This window comes from Symphalangus syndactylus, chromosome 22, assembly GCF_028878055.3.
Source record: "Symphalangus syndactylus isolate Jambi chromosome 22, NHGRI_mSymSyn1-v2.1_pri, whole genome shotgun sequence".
NCBI classification, from domain to species: domain Eukaryota; kingdom Metazoa; phylum Chordata; class Mammalia; order Primates; family Hylobatidae; genus Symphalangus; species Symphalangus syndactylus.
In genome coordinates this window covers 24,966,049-24,982,101 of record NC_072444.2, presented here as the reverse complement: position 1 = coordinate 24,982,101, position 16,053 = coordinate 24,966,049, and the positions used below count along the sequence as shown (strand labels likewise).

Here is a 16,053-nt window from a genome sequence, read left to right as displayed (position 1 = left end):
GCCACCGCGCCTAGCCTTAAGGTACTGCACTCCAGCCTGGGTGACAGAGTGAGACTGTCTCAAAAAAAAAAAAAAAAAGAAAGAGGACATTTTATTATGATTTATTTTTACTATTATTATTATTAGGGAGGCTTAAGTGCTCATGAGAGGTGATCGCCCATCTAGCAGCACAGAATATGGCCATCCTACCGAGGCCCTTGCTCTTCCTGGGGCCAAAAAAGGAAATGAATAAAAGAAAAGGATGAATATGAGAAAAGCCCCTCATGGCACCAGGCAGCTGCCCTCCAGGCCAGATATCCTTTCTACACCTTCCCTAGAAAGCTGAGTCCTGGCCGGGCGCGGTGGCTCACGCTTGTAATCCTAGCACTTTGGGAGGCCGAGGTGGGCGGATCACAAGGTCAGGAGATCGAGACCACGGTGAAACCCCATCTCTACTAAAAATAAAAAAATTAGCCAGGCGTGGTGGCGGGCGCCTGTAGTCCCAGCTACTCGGAGAGGCTGAGGCTGAGGAAGGAGAATGGTGTGAACCCGGAAGGTGGAGCTTGCAGTGAGCCGAGATCGCGCCACTGCACTCCAGCCTGGGTGACAGAGTGAGACTCCGTCTCAAAAAAAAAAAAAAAAAAAAAAAAAAGAAAGCTGAGTCCTGTGCCTTTAACTGTCCACAGCACGTGCAGCACGTACCAGAAGTAACATCTGGACGGCAGCCACCACTGGTTAAAGAGACAGGCCCCCTTTCTCCATGAAGCTTGGGCAGGGTTCAAGTTTCAGCAGTTTGGTGAAGGGAACAGTAAAACAGATACCAAAGGAGGAGAGGGCAGGCTTTGCCAGAGTGAATCCTTTCTCCCAGAGAGGCCAGCAGCCTCCAAGATTGATTCCCCTCCTGACTTAAAATGACTTTGGGCCATGGGACTCCCACTGCCCAAAGGGTTTTTTCTTCTCCTTTTTTTTGAGACAGAGTCTTACTCTGTAACTCAGGCAGAAGTACAGTGGTACAATCACGGCTCACTGCAGCTTCAACCTCTTGGGCTCAAGCGATCCTCCCACTTCAGCCTCCTGAGAAGCTGAGATTACAGGCGCACGCCACCACACCCTCCTAATTTTTTTTGTGGAGATAGGAGGTGGGTGGGGGCAGGGGGATGGGTCTTACTATGTTGCCCAGGCTGGCCTTGAACTCCTGGTCTCAAAGGATCCTCCCACCTCGGCCTCCCAAAGTGTTGGGATTACAGGCGTGAGTCATGGTACCTGGCCTCAAGTTTTTTTTTTTTTTTTTTCTATTCATAGTACATCACCATTGAGGTTCTCCTTGGACTACAGCAAACGGAGAGTTAGAGCTGAGTTCCAATGCTGCCTCCCTTACTGTAGTTCTGCATCAGTTGTGTGGCGTCGAGCAGATTGCTTCACTTCTCTGGGTCTGTTTTCTCATTTTGCAAATGGGGCAATACTGCTTAATTAGGAAGGCTGTTGTGAGCAGGGAATGAGGGAGAGTTTTGAAAACTGAATCAGGGGCCGGGCGTGTTGGCTCACACGTGTAATCCCAGCACTTCGGGAGGCTGAGGAAGGCAGATGTCTTCAGCTCAGAAGTTTGAGACCAGCCTGGCCGACATTGTGAAACCCTGTCTCTACAAAAAAAAAAAAAAAAAAAAAAAAAAAAAAAAATTAGCCAGGCAAGGTGCATGCCTGTAGTCCCAGCTACTCAGGAGGCTAAGGTGGGAGAATCACCTGAGCCCAGGAAGCTGAGGCTGCAGTAGGCTGTAATCACACCACTGCACTCCAGCCTTGGCAACAAAGTGAGGCCCTGTCTCAAAAAAAAAGAGAAAATTGAACCAGCCAACACATGCTCATTCTCCTCCCTCTGCTCCTCCTGGCATTTCCTCTTCCTCCAGGGGTCTGGAGTCTGAGTCTGCATCCTCCTGAATCCAAAACATCCGGTGGATTCTGGCAGCAAGTCCTGTCTCCAGATGCTGAAACTCCCAGCCCTGGGTCCCAGCTGGGAGGTAGGGGCCCTGGATTCTGCTCACGCCTCTTCCTTTTACTTGCCTTGTGACCTTAAGCTTGCTGCCCCGTGCCTATGGATATCACTTGTACTATCTACACAACGAGCACATCTCCATACAATGAGATGATTTCCACGGTTCCCAGTGACTGAGTCTATCTTTGTTTTTTTAATAGAGATGGGGGAGGGGTCTTGCTATAGTGTCCAGGCTGGTCTGGAACTCCTGGGCCCAAACAGTCCTCCTGCCTTGGCCTCCCAAAGTGCTGGGATTATAGGCATGAGTCCCTGCGCCGGCCTGGACCTGTATTCTAAAAATAGTATGTATTGATTTTGTTTGAATATATATATATTTTTTTCGAGATGGAGTTTTGCTTTTGTTGCCCAGGCTAGAGTGCAATGGTGCGATCTCGGCTCGCCGCAACCTATGCCTTCCAGGTTCAGGAAATTCTCCTGCCTCAGCCTCCCAAGTAGCTGGGATTACAGGAATGCACCACCATGCCCGGATAATTTTGTATTTTTAGTAGAGACAGGGTTTCTCCATGTTGGTCAGGTTGGTCTTGAAATCCCGACCTCAGGTGATCTGCCTGCCTCCGCCTATCAAAGTGCTGGTATTACAGGTGTGAGCCACTATGCCTGGCCGATTTTGTTTGAATTTTACAAATAGTATATATTTATTGGAAAAAAAAAGAAAGATATAAATAACAAAATAACTACCTGGAAATAATATAAAACATCAAAAATTGTCTATATAAATATGAAATAATCCCACAACCTGGAAATAATCACAGTAAACATTTGGCCATAATTTTCTTCTAGCATTGTCTCTATGCATGTATACATTGGTAAGAATATATTTTTGGGTGGGCGCGATGGCTCACGCCTATAATCCCAACACTTTGGGAGGCCGAGGCGGGTGGATCACGAGGTCAGGAGTTCAAGACCAGCCTAGCCAAGATGGTGAAACCCCATCTCTACTAAAAATACAAAAATGAGCCAGGCATGGTGGCAGGCACCTGTAATCCCAGCTACTCAGGAAGCTGAGGCAAAGAATTGCTTGAACCCGGGAGGCGGAGGTTGCAGTGAGCTGAGATCATACCACTGCACTCCAGCCTGGGCTACACAGTAAGACTCCATCTCAAAAAAAAAAAAAAAGATATTTTTACTGAGTGGAACCATACTATATATTCTGCTTTTCCACTTAACAACATATAGGTAGTGTATTTCTCTGGCTGCAGTATCTGAATGCTGTTTTGCTTTTATTTTTATTTTTTGGTTTGTTTGTTTGTTTTGAGACAGGGTCTGACTCTCTTGCCCAGGCTGGAGTGCAGCGGTGTGATCATGGCTCACTGCAACCTCCACCTCCCGGGCTCAAGTGATCCTCCCCAGTCAGTCTCCTGAGTAGCTGGGACTACAGGCACATGCCACCATGCCTGGCTAATTTTTGTTTTTTTAGTAGAGAAGGGTTTCACCATGTTGCCCAGGCTGGTGTTGAATTCCTGGGCTCAAGCAATCTGACTGTCTTGGCCTCCCAAAGTACTGGGATTACAGGCATGAACCACAGCACCTAGCCCATCTGAATGCTGTTGATTTATTAATATCTTTTCCCAGCACGGACGCATAGCCTGCTCTATGTCATCCATTGACATTCATGACATTCCTTCTCTCCCACCCCTTTGCCCCCTGCAGGGAACCCCCTGCCAGCCTCGGGTTGCACCCGCCACCCACTCCTCTGGAGGCTAATCAGCTGGGAAAAGGCTCCTGGGTCCCTGTCTGAGTTTTTTTTTTTTTTTTTTTTTTTTTTGAAACAGAGTCTCGCTCTGTCACCTAGGCTGGAGTGCAGTGGTGCAATCTTGGCTCACTGCAAACTGAGCCTCCTGGGTTCAAGCGATTCTACTGCCTCAGCCTCCTGAGTAGTTGGGATTACAGGCGTGCGCCACCACGCCTGGATAATTTTTGTATTTTAGTAGAGACAGAGTTTCACCATGTTGGTCAAGCTGGTCTTGAAGTCCTGACCTTGTGATCCACTCGCCTTGGCCTCCCAAAGTGCTGGGATTACAGGCGTGAGCCACCGCGCCCGGCCTCTGTCTGAGGTTTCTTCCAAGGAAGGAAGGATTTTTGTTCAGAGGTGGCTGCCCTTGTCTGACATCTGGTCCAGGAGCCCTTACTCTAGAGACGGTTGAGTTGTTTGTTGGGCTTTGGGTATCTGTGAAGAGGCCCTAAAAACTTTCATCGATTCGTTTATTCATTTAACAATTAATCTCTGTAGGGTGTGGTGGCTCAGCCTGTAATCCCAGCACTTTGGGAGGCAGGAAGATCCCTTGAGTCCAGGAGTTCGAGACCAGCCTGGGCAAAATAGGAAGACTCTTGTCTCTACAAAAAGGAGAAAAATTGGCCAAGTGCAATGGCTCATGCCTGTAATCCCAGCACTTTGAGAGGCCAAGGTGGGTGGATCATCTGAGGTCGGGAGTTCAAGACCAGCCTGACCAACATGGAGAAACCCCACCTCTACTAAAAATACAAAATTAGCTGGGCATGGTGGCACATGCCTATAATCCCAGCTACTCAGGAGGCTGTGGCAGGACAATCGCTTGAACCCCGGAGGCGGAGGTTGCCGTGAGCCCAGATCTCACCATTGCACTCCAGCCTGGGCAATAAGAGTGAAACTCCGTCTCAAAAAAAAAAAAAAAAAAAAAAAATTAAAAATTAGCCAGGGATGGTGGCTCAGGCCTGTGATCCCACCTACTCAGGAGGCTGAGATGGGAGGATCGCTTGAGCCTGGGAGGTCGAGGCTGCAGTGAGCGGTGATCATGCCACTTCACTCCAGCCTGGGCAACTGAACACAACCTTGTCTCAAAAAAATGGACCAAAAAAAAAAAAAAACCTCAGAAGCAAGACTTTCCTTGGCTCAGAGGTTTGCCTCCCAGGGACACAAAGGTAGATCAAGTGATTGCCTTTTAGGGAGAGTGGAGAAGGGCTTCCTGCATTTCCAGTGCCTGGGTGGGCCACGTAGGGGTGTCCGTGTCTCTGAACGCATCCCTGCCCACCCTCACCCCTTGGGTTTTGGGAAGGACTAATGAAATCATGAAAACTGACTTCCTTGGGGCTTGACCTGGGGCTGCTCTAAGTGCGCTACAGGTAACGCCATTAACCCGTGCAAGACCCAATGAACGGACGCTATCATAAGCCCCACTTTTCAGGCGAGCAAACAGGGTCTCGCGGCTATCGATGCCATGGAGCCTTGGCTCAGAACCTGGGGTCTAGAAATCGTGGCCTCGCTCTCCTCTCACCGCCCTCTTCCTGGTCGGAGTGAACCCCCCAGAGAAGGGAGGGAGGCGGCAGGGCCTGGCGGAAGCCCCGGGAGCTGCACAGAGAGGCGGAGGGAGCTGCCCCGACAAGGAGAGGCCCGGCCTTGGGCATATCTGCAGAAAAACCCTTCCCTCCTAGGCTGGCGGCGGCGGGGGCGTGGAGGGGCGGGGCGGTGCCGCCCCCGGGGCGGGCCCAGTGCGTGGCAGCGGGACCTGCGGCCCCGTCGCGAAGTTTCCATCCCTGCGAGCGCCGCCGGGTCGGCCGATCGTCCCCATACCTCGGCTATGCGGCCCCTGCTGCTCCTGGCCCCGCTGGGCTGGCTGCTGCTGGCCGAAGCGAAGGGCGACGCCAAGCCAGAGGGTGAGGGAGCGAAGGCCGGGGGCGGGAGCGCGGATCCGGGCGGGAGGGCTGGTCCGGGGCTGCCTCCCTGGGAACGACCTGAATGGGAGGCCTGGGCTGGAGAGGGAGTCTGGGTTCCGGCTTCTTGTCCACTTACTGGCTGGTGACTTGAACAAATCACTTCCCCTCTTGGGGCTGCGGTTCCTGCTTCGGGAAGGAAAGGGTGACAGCTGAGTCCCATTCAGCACAGAAAGGCTCAAAATAATAATAGTTCTCATAATAATAACCGACAATGGCTATTCTGCAGAGTGCTTACTATGGGCCAGGCATCAGTTAGGCATGATTGCTACCCTGGTAAGTGTTTCCTTCTATTATCCCCGTTTTCCAGCTGGGCAAACTGAGGCTCCAGAGTTCATTCACTTGCCCAAGATCATACAACTTGTGGGCCTTGGAACCAGGATTTACCCCACCCACCCAGGTGTCTGGTTCCAGAGCCAGGAGGCCTCATGACCACGGGAGTGAGGGGTGTTGAGGGGGACAGGGGAGGGATGGGGGTAGAAGGTGTGGCTCACTTTGCGGAGCAGTTTGTGCTTTCACCCATGTCCCCTGTGGTCTGCTCAGCCCCTGCCAGGGTGGTCTTCCTCTCTGCAGTTTATTTTTTTATTTTATTTAATGTATTTATTTATTTATTTATTTTTGAGACGGAGTCTTGCTCTGTCGCCCAGGCTGGAATGCAGTGCGCGATCTCGGCTTACTGCAACCTCTGCCTCCCAGGTAAAAGCAATTCTTTTTTTTGTTTTTGAGATGGAGTCTCGCTCTGTCGCCCAGGCTGGAGTGCGGTGGCACAATCTCAGCTCATTGCAACCTCCGCCTCCCAGGTTCAAGTGTTTCTCCTGCCTCAGCCTCCCAAGTAGCTGGGATTACAGGCACGCGCCACCATGCCTAGCTAATTTTTGTATTTTTAGTAGATACGGGGTTTCACCATGCTGGCCAGGCTGGTCTTGAACTTCTGACCTCGTGATCCGCCTGCCTCAGCCTCCCAAAATGTTTGGATTACAGGCGTAAGCTATTGCGCCCAGCTGGTTCAAGCGGTTCCTGTACCTCAGCCTCCCAGGTAACTGGGATCACAGACATGTGCCACCATGCCCAGCTAATTTTTGTATTTTTGGTAGAGATGGGGTTTCATTATGTTGGCCAGGCTGGTCTTGAACTCTTGACCTCAGGTGATCAGCCCACCGTGGTCTCCCAAAGTGTTGGGATTACAGGCATGAGCCACCATACCTGGCCCTCTCTGCAGTTTATACCTGAGGAAACTGAGGCCCAGACAGGTGAAGTGACTGTCTAGGGTGGTCCAGATGGAGGTGGTTGGTCCGAGGTCAGCTGGGCTCCAGTCTAGCGCTCCTTCTACTTCCTCAAGGCAGATTGGATTGCAGTGTGTGCCCCACTGTCCTGAGTGGGTGCTTCCCTCCTCTCCAGCCCTCCCTGGCATGGGCCATCTCCAGGGCTGTCCCGAGAAGGGCATAGACTGCGGACAGTCCAAGCAAAGCCAAGCAGAACTGGCAGTACTTTCCATGGCATTCTCCTCCTTCAGCCTACCCTCCTGGAAAACCTGAAACTGTACCACCAGAAGGATCCCGAGTTCTTTGGGTCAGGGATGGGAAACACCATTTTTTTATTTTTTTATTTTTAGACAGAGTTTCACTGTGTCCCCCAGGCTGGAGTGCAGCAGTGTGACCTCGGCTCACTGCAACCTCTGCCTCCTGGGTTCAAGCGATTCTTGTGCATCAGCCTCCCAAGTAGCTGGGATTACAGGCCTGCACCACCACACCCAGCTAATTTTTGTATCTTTAGAAGAGATGAGGTTTTACCATGTTGGCCAGGCTGGTTTCAAACTCCTGACCTCAAGTGATCCTCCTGCCTTGGCCTCCCAAAGTGCTGGGATTACAGGCGGGAGCCACTGCACCCAGCCAGGAACCACCATTTATTTTCTTTTCTTTTCTTTTTTTTTTTTTTTTTTTGAGACGGAGTCTCGTTCTGTCGCCCAGGCTGGAGTGCGGTGGCACAATCTCGGCTCACTGCAAGCTCCGCCTCCCGGGTTCACGCCATTCTCCTGCCTCAGCCTCCTGCGTAGCTGGGACTACAGGCACCCGCCATCACACCCGGCTAATTTTTTTTGTAGTTTTAGTAGAGATGGGGTTTCACCATGTTAGCCAGGATGGTCTTGAGCTCCTGACCTTGTGATCCGCCCCCCTCGGCCTCCCAAAGTGCTGGGATTACAGGCTTGAGTCACCGCACCCGGCCCTTTTTTTTTTTTTTTTTTTAAGACAGAGTTTCACTCCTGTTGCCTAGGCTGGAGTCCAATGGTGCGATCTCAGCTCACTGCAACCTCTGCCTCCCAGGTTCAAGTGATTCTCCTGCCTCAATCTCCCTAGTGGCTGGGATTACAGGCAGATGCCACAACGCTCAGCTAATTTTTGTATTTTTAGTAGAGACGGGGTTTCACCATGTTGGTCAGGCTGGTTTCAAACTCTTGATCTCAGGTGATCCGCCTACCTCGGCCTCCCAAAGTACTGGGATTACAGGCGTGAGCTCCCGGCCAGGAACCGCCATTTCTTGAGTACCTCCCTTGGACCAGGTTGTGCCCAAGGCCCCACGTCTCCCAGTGGTAAAGCCAGCAGTGTTGCTCTCTGTGAGGCTTGGTGTTCTAGCCTGCAAGACCCGGTGATGTTACCTCACGCCTGGAGCTCTAACAAGAATTCCAAGGGATGGGGCCGGGCGCGGTGGCTCACGCTTGTAATCCCAGCACTTTGGGAGGCCGAGGCGGGCGGATCACGAGGTCAGGAGATCGAGACCACGGTGAAACCCCGTCTCTACTAAAAATACAGAAAATTAGCCGGGCGTGGTGGCGGGTGCCTGTAGTCCCAGCTACTCGGAGAGGCTGAGGCAGGAGAACGGCGTGAACCCGGGAGGCGGAGCTTGCAGTGAGCCAAGATTGCGCCACTGCACTCCAGCCTGGGCGACAGAGCGAGACTCCGTCTCAAAAAAAAAAAAAAAAAAAAAAAGAATTCCAGGGGATGAAGTTGGGGAGAGTTCAGCTCAATGCGTGGCCCATGAAAGGCCCTCGGCAAAGGGCATTTTCTCTTCTGGTCCCAGGGCTGCCAGCTTACAGCAGGGCAGTAAGACAGCTCAGAAAGTCCAGTGACGGAAACGCTGACCACCGGGCAGTGCAAAGGGCTCTCGGCCTTGGTCCCCTCACTAGCCAGGAGCCCTGTTGTGGCCTTATTTTCTGGGCCTTTGATCCCCCTGCTTCTGCTGACATGGGCTGCCTGCATCCCAGACCATCCCAGGAGAGAAACTGCAGCTGCCCACGATGAAGCCCGGGGAGTTGAATTGAAGAGGGACCAGACTGATGACAGGGCGTTAGGCACCCTGATCCCCAGCAAGTGACAGGAGGAGGGCAGAGCAGATCCAAGGAAGCCTTCACAGAGGGTGCTGCTATGGGCGGAGGACAGGATCAGTGTGCTACTGAGGTAACCCAGGTAGAGCACCTGGTAGGTAGAAAGCACATCTGTGCTCACTGATGCACAAGAGAGCGGATCCCCAGGCCTGGGGCTAATGTCAGGCCAGTCTGAGTTGGGCCCTTTGCTTCCCTTCTCCATTTGGATCCCTCCCTGTTTTCCTTTTTTTTTTTTTTTTAAATTTTTCATTTTCTTTTTTTTTTTTTTTTAATTAATTTTTTTTGCATACAAAAACAATAAACATTTTCTAAAAATACATACAAACAAAAAGATGCGTATCAAACATATTAGGAAGGTTGCACATGGGAAGTCGGGGAATAGAAATGGGGGTGGGAGTTAAAATAAATGAGAGAGGGACTTTATATGGATCAGTGATAATAACTCAATCCTCTATTTGACAAAGAAGAGGGAGAAGGAAGAGGAAGAAAAAGAAAGTGGGATAAAGGATCAGAAAGGGAGGAAAATAGAAAAAATTAGAGTATGACTCCAGGGTAGACCTGTTTTGTTGTCATTGAGTTGGTTGGTTGGTTTGTCTGTTGTGTTCTTCATGTTTCGCCAAGTTGGCCAGACTGGTCTCGAACTCCTAGCCCGAAGTGATCAACCCGCCTCGCCCCCCAGAGTGCCGGGACCACAGGCGTGAGCCACCACGTCCAGCCCCCACATTGCTTCTGGCCTCTGTGGTAGACCTCCCAGACGGAGCGGCCAGGCAGAGGAGCTCCTCACTTCTACCCAGACACGGGGCGGCCGGGCAGAGGGGCTCCTCACTTCTTCCCAGACGACAGGTGGCCGGGCAGAGGCGCTCCTCACTTCCCAGACGATGGGTGGTCGGGCAGAGGTGCTCCCCACTTCCCAGACGATGGGTGGCCGGGCAGAGGCGCTCCTCACTTCCCAGACGATGGGCGGCCGGGCAGAGGCGCTCCTCACCTCCCAGACGATGGGTGGCCGGGCAGAGGCACTCCTCACTTCCCAGATGGGGCAGCCTTTTTTTTTTTTTTTTTTTTTTTGAGACAGTCTCTCTTTGTCACCCGGGCTGGAGTGCAGTGGCACGATCTCAGCTCACTGCAGCCTCCACCTCCAGGGTTCAAGTGATTCTCCTGTCTCAGCCTCCCAAGTAGCTGGGATCACAGGCATGCACCACCATGCCTAGCTAATTTTTTGTATTTTTAGTAGAGACGGGGTTTTGCAATGTTAGCTAGGCTGGTCTCTTACTCCTGACCTCAAGCGATCTGCCCACCTTGGCTTCCCAAAGTGCTGGGATTACAGGCCTGAGCCACCACGCCCAGCCGGGATCCCTTTGCTAAGTAAGGAATCATCAACACCATTTTGGAGATGGGAAGACTAAGGTCCTGGAAGGTTAAACATCTGGTCTCTCGTTGCCAGAGCTGGTTAGAGGTGGGGTCATTGTCTGGAACTCAGACCTACTGTTCATTTCTGCACCTCTGGATGGGAAGGGGGTGCTGTTGCCTGGAAATGCTGCCTGGGGGAGCCTGCTCAGCTCCCCCAGACCCAGCTGAGGTATGACCTTCAGCCAGCTGGACAGGAGGACAGAGTGGGTTGCTCATCTTCCCTGCAGGTCTTGCCTGAGCAGCCCACTGACTAGTGTGTGTGTTTGGTGGGGGGTACCCCAGCAGCCCCCAGAGAGGCCAGCTCTTCCCTTTCCCTGGCAGGTGGATGGGAGGGGGCAGCTACTGAGGTGGATTCAGCTGGAGTAGGGAAGGGGATTTGCTGTGGAGTCTCTGGGAGTGAGGTGGGTGGGGTGCTGTCGGCAGCTTGTCCGTCCCTTCACCCAAAACCCATGGCCTTGGTGCATGGAGAGAAACGTGGACTGTTTTCACTTTTAGGGGGCTCCCAATCAGAGGGGGGTACAGAGCACCTCACTTCAGTAGACACCCCGTGTCTGAGGGAAGAGATATTGCGCCATCCTGGGGGAGCTTCCAGAACAAGATGGGAGACACAAGAAGGCTTCAACAAAGCAACATCTTCCATCACAGGGAACTGGGAGAATAAAAGGCAACATCCAAACAGGCAGATATCCCTAGAGCCAAGGCCAGATGTCCCGCAGCCCTTCCTCCCATTTGTAGAAACTTCTAGCAGATCTCCAGCTCCTGCCTTTCCCTGTAGGCCTTGATTTGGCCGTGGTGAGGGAAGAACAGCTGCAGAGATCAGAGGCTCAGCTGGGCGTTCAGGTTGTGCTGTTCCCTACTAGAGAACAGAAGGGTCCCAGGAGTCAGTCAGGCTGCACTGGATGGTGTCGGGGTGGGGCTGGGTCTGGGGACACCTAAGTGGGCAGCTGGCCCCGGGGAGGCCAAGGTTGGCTTCCAGGTGCGGGGCATCCCCAGCTCCTGCCAGACCCTGTTCCTGGCTTCAGTTCAAGCCTGGGGTGGGGATGAAGGATGGGGGAGGGGAGAGGGCAGAAGAGCTTCATTCATTCCCGCCTCCCCAGAGAGCAGACTGGGTGTGTCATGACTGTGCCTTGACTCAGGCCACACAGGGATCACCCACGCCTTGGGCTGGGACTGCTTGGGGAGGAGGGGGCATCCGCTGGCACAGTCAAACCAGGGGTGCCCAGAGGTCCCATTCTTCCAGGAGCTCATCACATAGGCACGCCCCAACCAAGCCCTCATCATCAGTCTCTCCACATCATTCTTTTCTTTTTCTTTCTTTCTTTCTTTTTTTTTTGAGATGGAGTCTCGCTCGCCTAGTCTGGAGTGAAATGGCACGATCTCAGCACACTGCAACCTCTGCCCCCTGAGTTCAAGCAGTTCTCCTGCCTCAGCCTCCTGAGTAGCTGGGATTACAGGCACCCACCACCATGCCCGGCTAATTTTTGTATTTTTAGTAGAGATGGGGTTTTGCCATGTTGGCCAGGCTGGTCTCGAGCTCCTGACCTCAGGTGATCCACCTGCCTTGGCCTCCCAAAGTGCTAGGATTACAGGTGTGAGCCACCACGCACATCATTCTTCTCTTAAAAGTTTTTCTAAATTTTATTTTTTTGTACAGACAGGGTTTCACTGTGTTGCCCCAGCTGGTCTTGAACCCTCAGGCTCAAGTGATCATCCCCACCTTGGCCTCCCAAAGGCCGGGATTGCAGGTGTGAGCCACTGCACCTGGCTAATTCCTGTGGCCCAGTAGCATGATTATAGCTCACCGCAGCCTTCACCTCCTGGGCTCAAGCAATCCTCCCGCCTCAGCTTCCTGAGTAGCTGGGCCTAGAGGTGTGTGCCACCACGCCTGGCTAATTTTTTAATTTTTTGTAGAGACAGGGTCTCACTTTGTTGCCCAGGTTGGTCTTGAACTCAGGGCCTCAAATAAGCCTCCTGCCTTGGTCTCCCTAAGTGTTGACATTACAGGCGTGAGCCACCCCGCCCTCTGCATCATTCTTGCTCTCAGGAAGGCAGCTCCCCTTTATTCCTGACCCCCAGGGCAGCACCTACCAAGACACAGCTCCCCTTTTTAGGGAGGCACCCTGTTGCCAGAACCCCCTGCAGCTACCAAGGCAGGCACTGTGCCAAGCGCTTTATGGCATCGGCTCATTGAATCCTTGTGAAAGTCTCTGGAGGGAGGTACTATCATCTGTATTATTCCCATTTTACAGATGAGAAAACTGAGGCACAGAGAGGCTAAGTTCCCTGCCCAGCAATCTGTCTTTAGCACCCTCTCTATTGTATCTCATTGATTTCTGCTGATCCTGGATCACAGGTTCATCTGGGGAAGTCATTGCTGGACTTTGGGCAGTAGGTGGGGAGGGCTGAAAGCTCTGGGTGCCAGGCCTTGGCCTTAGCCCAAGGTGGTTGGCTGGACCAGACAGAAAGCAGGTGGGAGGGGCCTTGGCGCTCGAAAATGAATCTTCCACATCCATGCCTTAAGGGTTTCTCTGGCCTGGCCTAGCAGTGAGCTGGGAAAAGACCTCACCACGTGACTGGAGTTGAGTGCTTATGCTGCAGAGGCCAGAGGGAAGGCGCTGGAAGCTCTGGCTTCTGTCTGCAGCCAGGAGTCTCTGGCATCTTGGGATGTTGGGCTCTTGGACAGGGAAATGAAGATAAGAGCATGGGCATTTAGAATTCCAACTCATTCCCATTTCACCTAAAGGTTCTGTGACTTTGGGTCAGGTATTTAGCCTCTCTGTGCCTCAGTTTCCTCACCTGAAGAAGCAGTGATAAAAATATCACCTTCCTCATAGAGTGTTGACCGTTAAATAAGATAATGAATGTAACATGCCTCATACAGCACACAGTATCTCACAGGGGTTCAGTGGTGGTAGCTGTTCCTAAAATCACCTTCCCATGTTGCTGCTTTTTTTTTTTTTTTTTTGAGACGGAGTTTCACTCTGTCACTTGGGCTGGGGTGCAGTGGCATAATCTTGGCTCACTGCAACCTCTGCCTTCTGGTTTCATGTGATTCTCCTGCCTTAGCTTCCTAAGTAGCTGGGATTACATGCACCACCATTTAACTTGCACCATGTAAAATGCACCACTGCCTGGCTAATTTTTGTATTTTTAGTAGAGATGGGGTTTTGCCATGTTGACCAGGTGGGACTTGAATTCCTGACCTCAGGTGATCTGCCCACCTTGGCCTCCCAAAGTGCTGGGATTACAGGTGTGTGAGCCACTGTGCCCGGCCTTTTTTTTTTTTTTTTTTTTTTGAGACAGAGTTTCACCCTGTTGTCCAGGCTGGAGTACAGTGGCGTGACCCTGGCTCACTGCAACCTCTGCCTCCTGGGTTCAAGCAATTCTCATGCCTCAGCCTTCCGAGTAGCTGGGACTACAGGCTCTTGCCACCACGTCTAGCTGATTTTTGTATTTTTAGTAGAGACAGGGTTTCACCATGTTGGCCAGGCTGGTCTCAAATTTCTGATCTCAATTGATCTGCCTGCCTCAGCTTCCCAAAGTGCTGGGATTACAGGTGTAAGCCACTGTGTCAGGCCTCACATAGCTGCTTAAGGCCAGAATGTACAGTGTGTCTTGGTCATGCCCAGTCCCAGCCATGGCGAGGGAGAGGGAGACCAAGGAAAGAAAGATGTGGCCCTGGCCTGGCAGAGGGAGAAGGAGCAGGTTTGTACCAATACGTCAACTACTGGGCAAACCAAGACTGCACGTGCAAAGGAGTGACCACATGGGATGAGATTAAGGAGGGCTTCCTGGAGGAGGGAGACTGGAGGCCTCTTTAGGGGAAGGAATGTGTGTTGCAGACAGGTCAAGGGAATGGGGTGCAGGCTGGGTTTACTGAGGCTGTTTCCTTGGGGATGTTAGGATGTCATGCCAGGGTCTCTTGTTGGAGGGCTTGCCTTTAGTTCCTTTGTTGTGAACTGCCTCCCAGACCCCTGCATTGCAGCCTAGTGTCAGGGGACCAAGGGGATGGATTGGACCAGTGATTCCCAAATGTGGCTGACATCAGAAATCACCTGGGAAAGGTAGGAAAAATCCAGACTCCTGGGCCCACCTCAGACCCCTATCCCCGGGGCCTAGGAGCCTGGATTCTACAACCTCTCTTGTGATGCTGATGTGTGGGCAGGTTTGGGACCCTTTGAACTGGACAATCACGTGGGATCCTCAACCAGAGAGGCAGGCTCTGCGTGGCCCAAGGAACCCGGGAGTTTTTTGGTTTGTTTGTTTTGTTTTTTGTTTTTGTTTTTGAGACAGAGTCTTGCTCTGTCACCCAGGCTGGAGTGCAGTGGCATTATCTCGGCTCACTGCAATCTCTGCCTCCTGGGTTCAAGCGGTTCTCTGCCTCAGCCTCCCGAGTAGCTGGGATTGTAGGCTCCCGCCCACCACCATGCCTAGCTAATTTTTGTATTTTTAGTAGAGATGGAGTTTCTTTTTTTTATTTTTTATTTTTTTTGAGATGGAGTCTCACTCTGTCACCTAGGCCGGAGTGCAGTGGCGCGATCTCGGCTCACTGCAAGCTCCGCCTCCCGGGTTCATGCCATTCTCCTGCCTCAGCCTCCCGAGTAGCTGGGGCTACAGCGCCTGCAACCACGCCTGGCTAATTTTTTGTATTTTTTTAGTAGAGACGGGGTTTCACCGTGTTAGCCAGGATGGTCTCGATCTCTTGACCTCGTGATCCGCCCGCCTCGGCCTCCCAAAGTGCTGGGATTACAGCGTGAGCCACCGCGCCTGACCGAGATGGGGTTTCACCATGTTGGCCAGGCTGGTCTTGAACTCCTGACCTCATGATCCACCTGCCTTGGCCTCCCAAAGTGCTAGGATTATAGGCATGAGCCACCGTGCCCAGCTTTTTTTTCTTTCTTTCTTTCTTTTTTTTTTTTGAGACAGAGTTTTGCTCTTGTCACCCAGGCCAGAGTGCAGTGGCACAGTCTCTGCTCACTGCAGCCTCCACCTCCCGGGTTCAAGCTATTCTCTTGCCTGAGCCTCATGAGTAGTTGGGATTACAGGCATGTGCCACCACGCCCGGCTTATTTTTGTATTCTTAGTAGAGACAGGGTTTCACCACGTTGACCAGGCTGCTCTCAAACTCCTGACCTCAGGTGATCCACCTGCCTCAGCCTCTCAAAGTGCTGCTATTACAGGCGTGAGTCACCGTGCCCGGCCACGGAACCTGGGGGTTAAGGCCCCAGTGTGGGCTCTCGGCAGCACTGTTTCCCTGGAAAACAGGGAAGAGACAAGTTATGGGGAGGAAAGTGGGCATGTGGGGAGGGCACAGCTAGACAGCTCCCTTACATAGATGGAGGGACAGGGCCCTCTCAACAGATGGCCTGGACACCGTCCCTGGCTGGGCAGTGCATGCATTTAGGTTAAGAGAGGAGACTCTGGGTTCAGGCTTGTGTCCAAGTCCTGGTGCTGCTGCTTCCTAGCTCCCTTGGGCACATTACTCGCCAGCTCTAGCCTTGGTTTCCTAACTGGAAAGTGGGCGGTTAGTATGTGTGAAGTGCTTGGAACA

General features: G+C 52.3%; 1 protein-coding gene across 1 annotated transcript in view; it reads left to right on the top strand.

Annotated features, from left to right (window-relative positions):
* The first annotated feature begins 5,460 nt into the window (after positions 1 to 5,460).
* PLOD1 (procollagen-lysine,2-oxoglutarate 5-dioxygenase 1) overlaps positions 5,461 to 16,053 on the top strand; it is a 43,005-nt gene continuing 32,412 nt past the window's right edge. Inside the window, exon 1 of the mRNA XM_055261421.2 lies at positions 5,461 to 5,659. Coding sequence (XP_055117396.1) covers positions 5,584 to 5,659 — 76 coding nt within the window. The 5' untranslated portion in view covers positions 5,461 to 5,583. The remainder of the gene's footprint in view (positions 5,660 to 16,053) is intronic.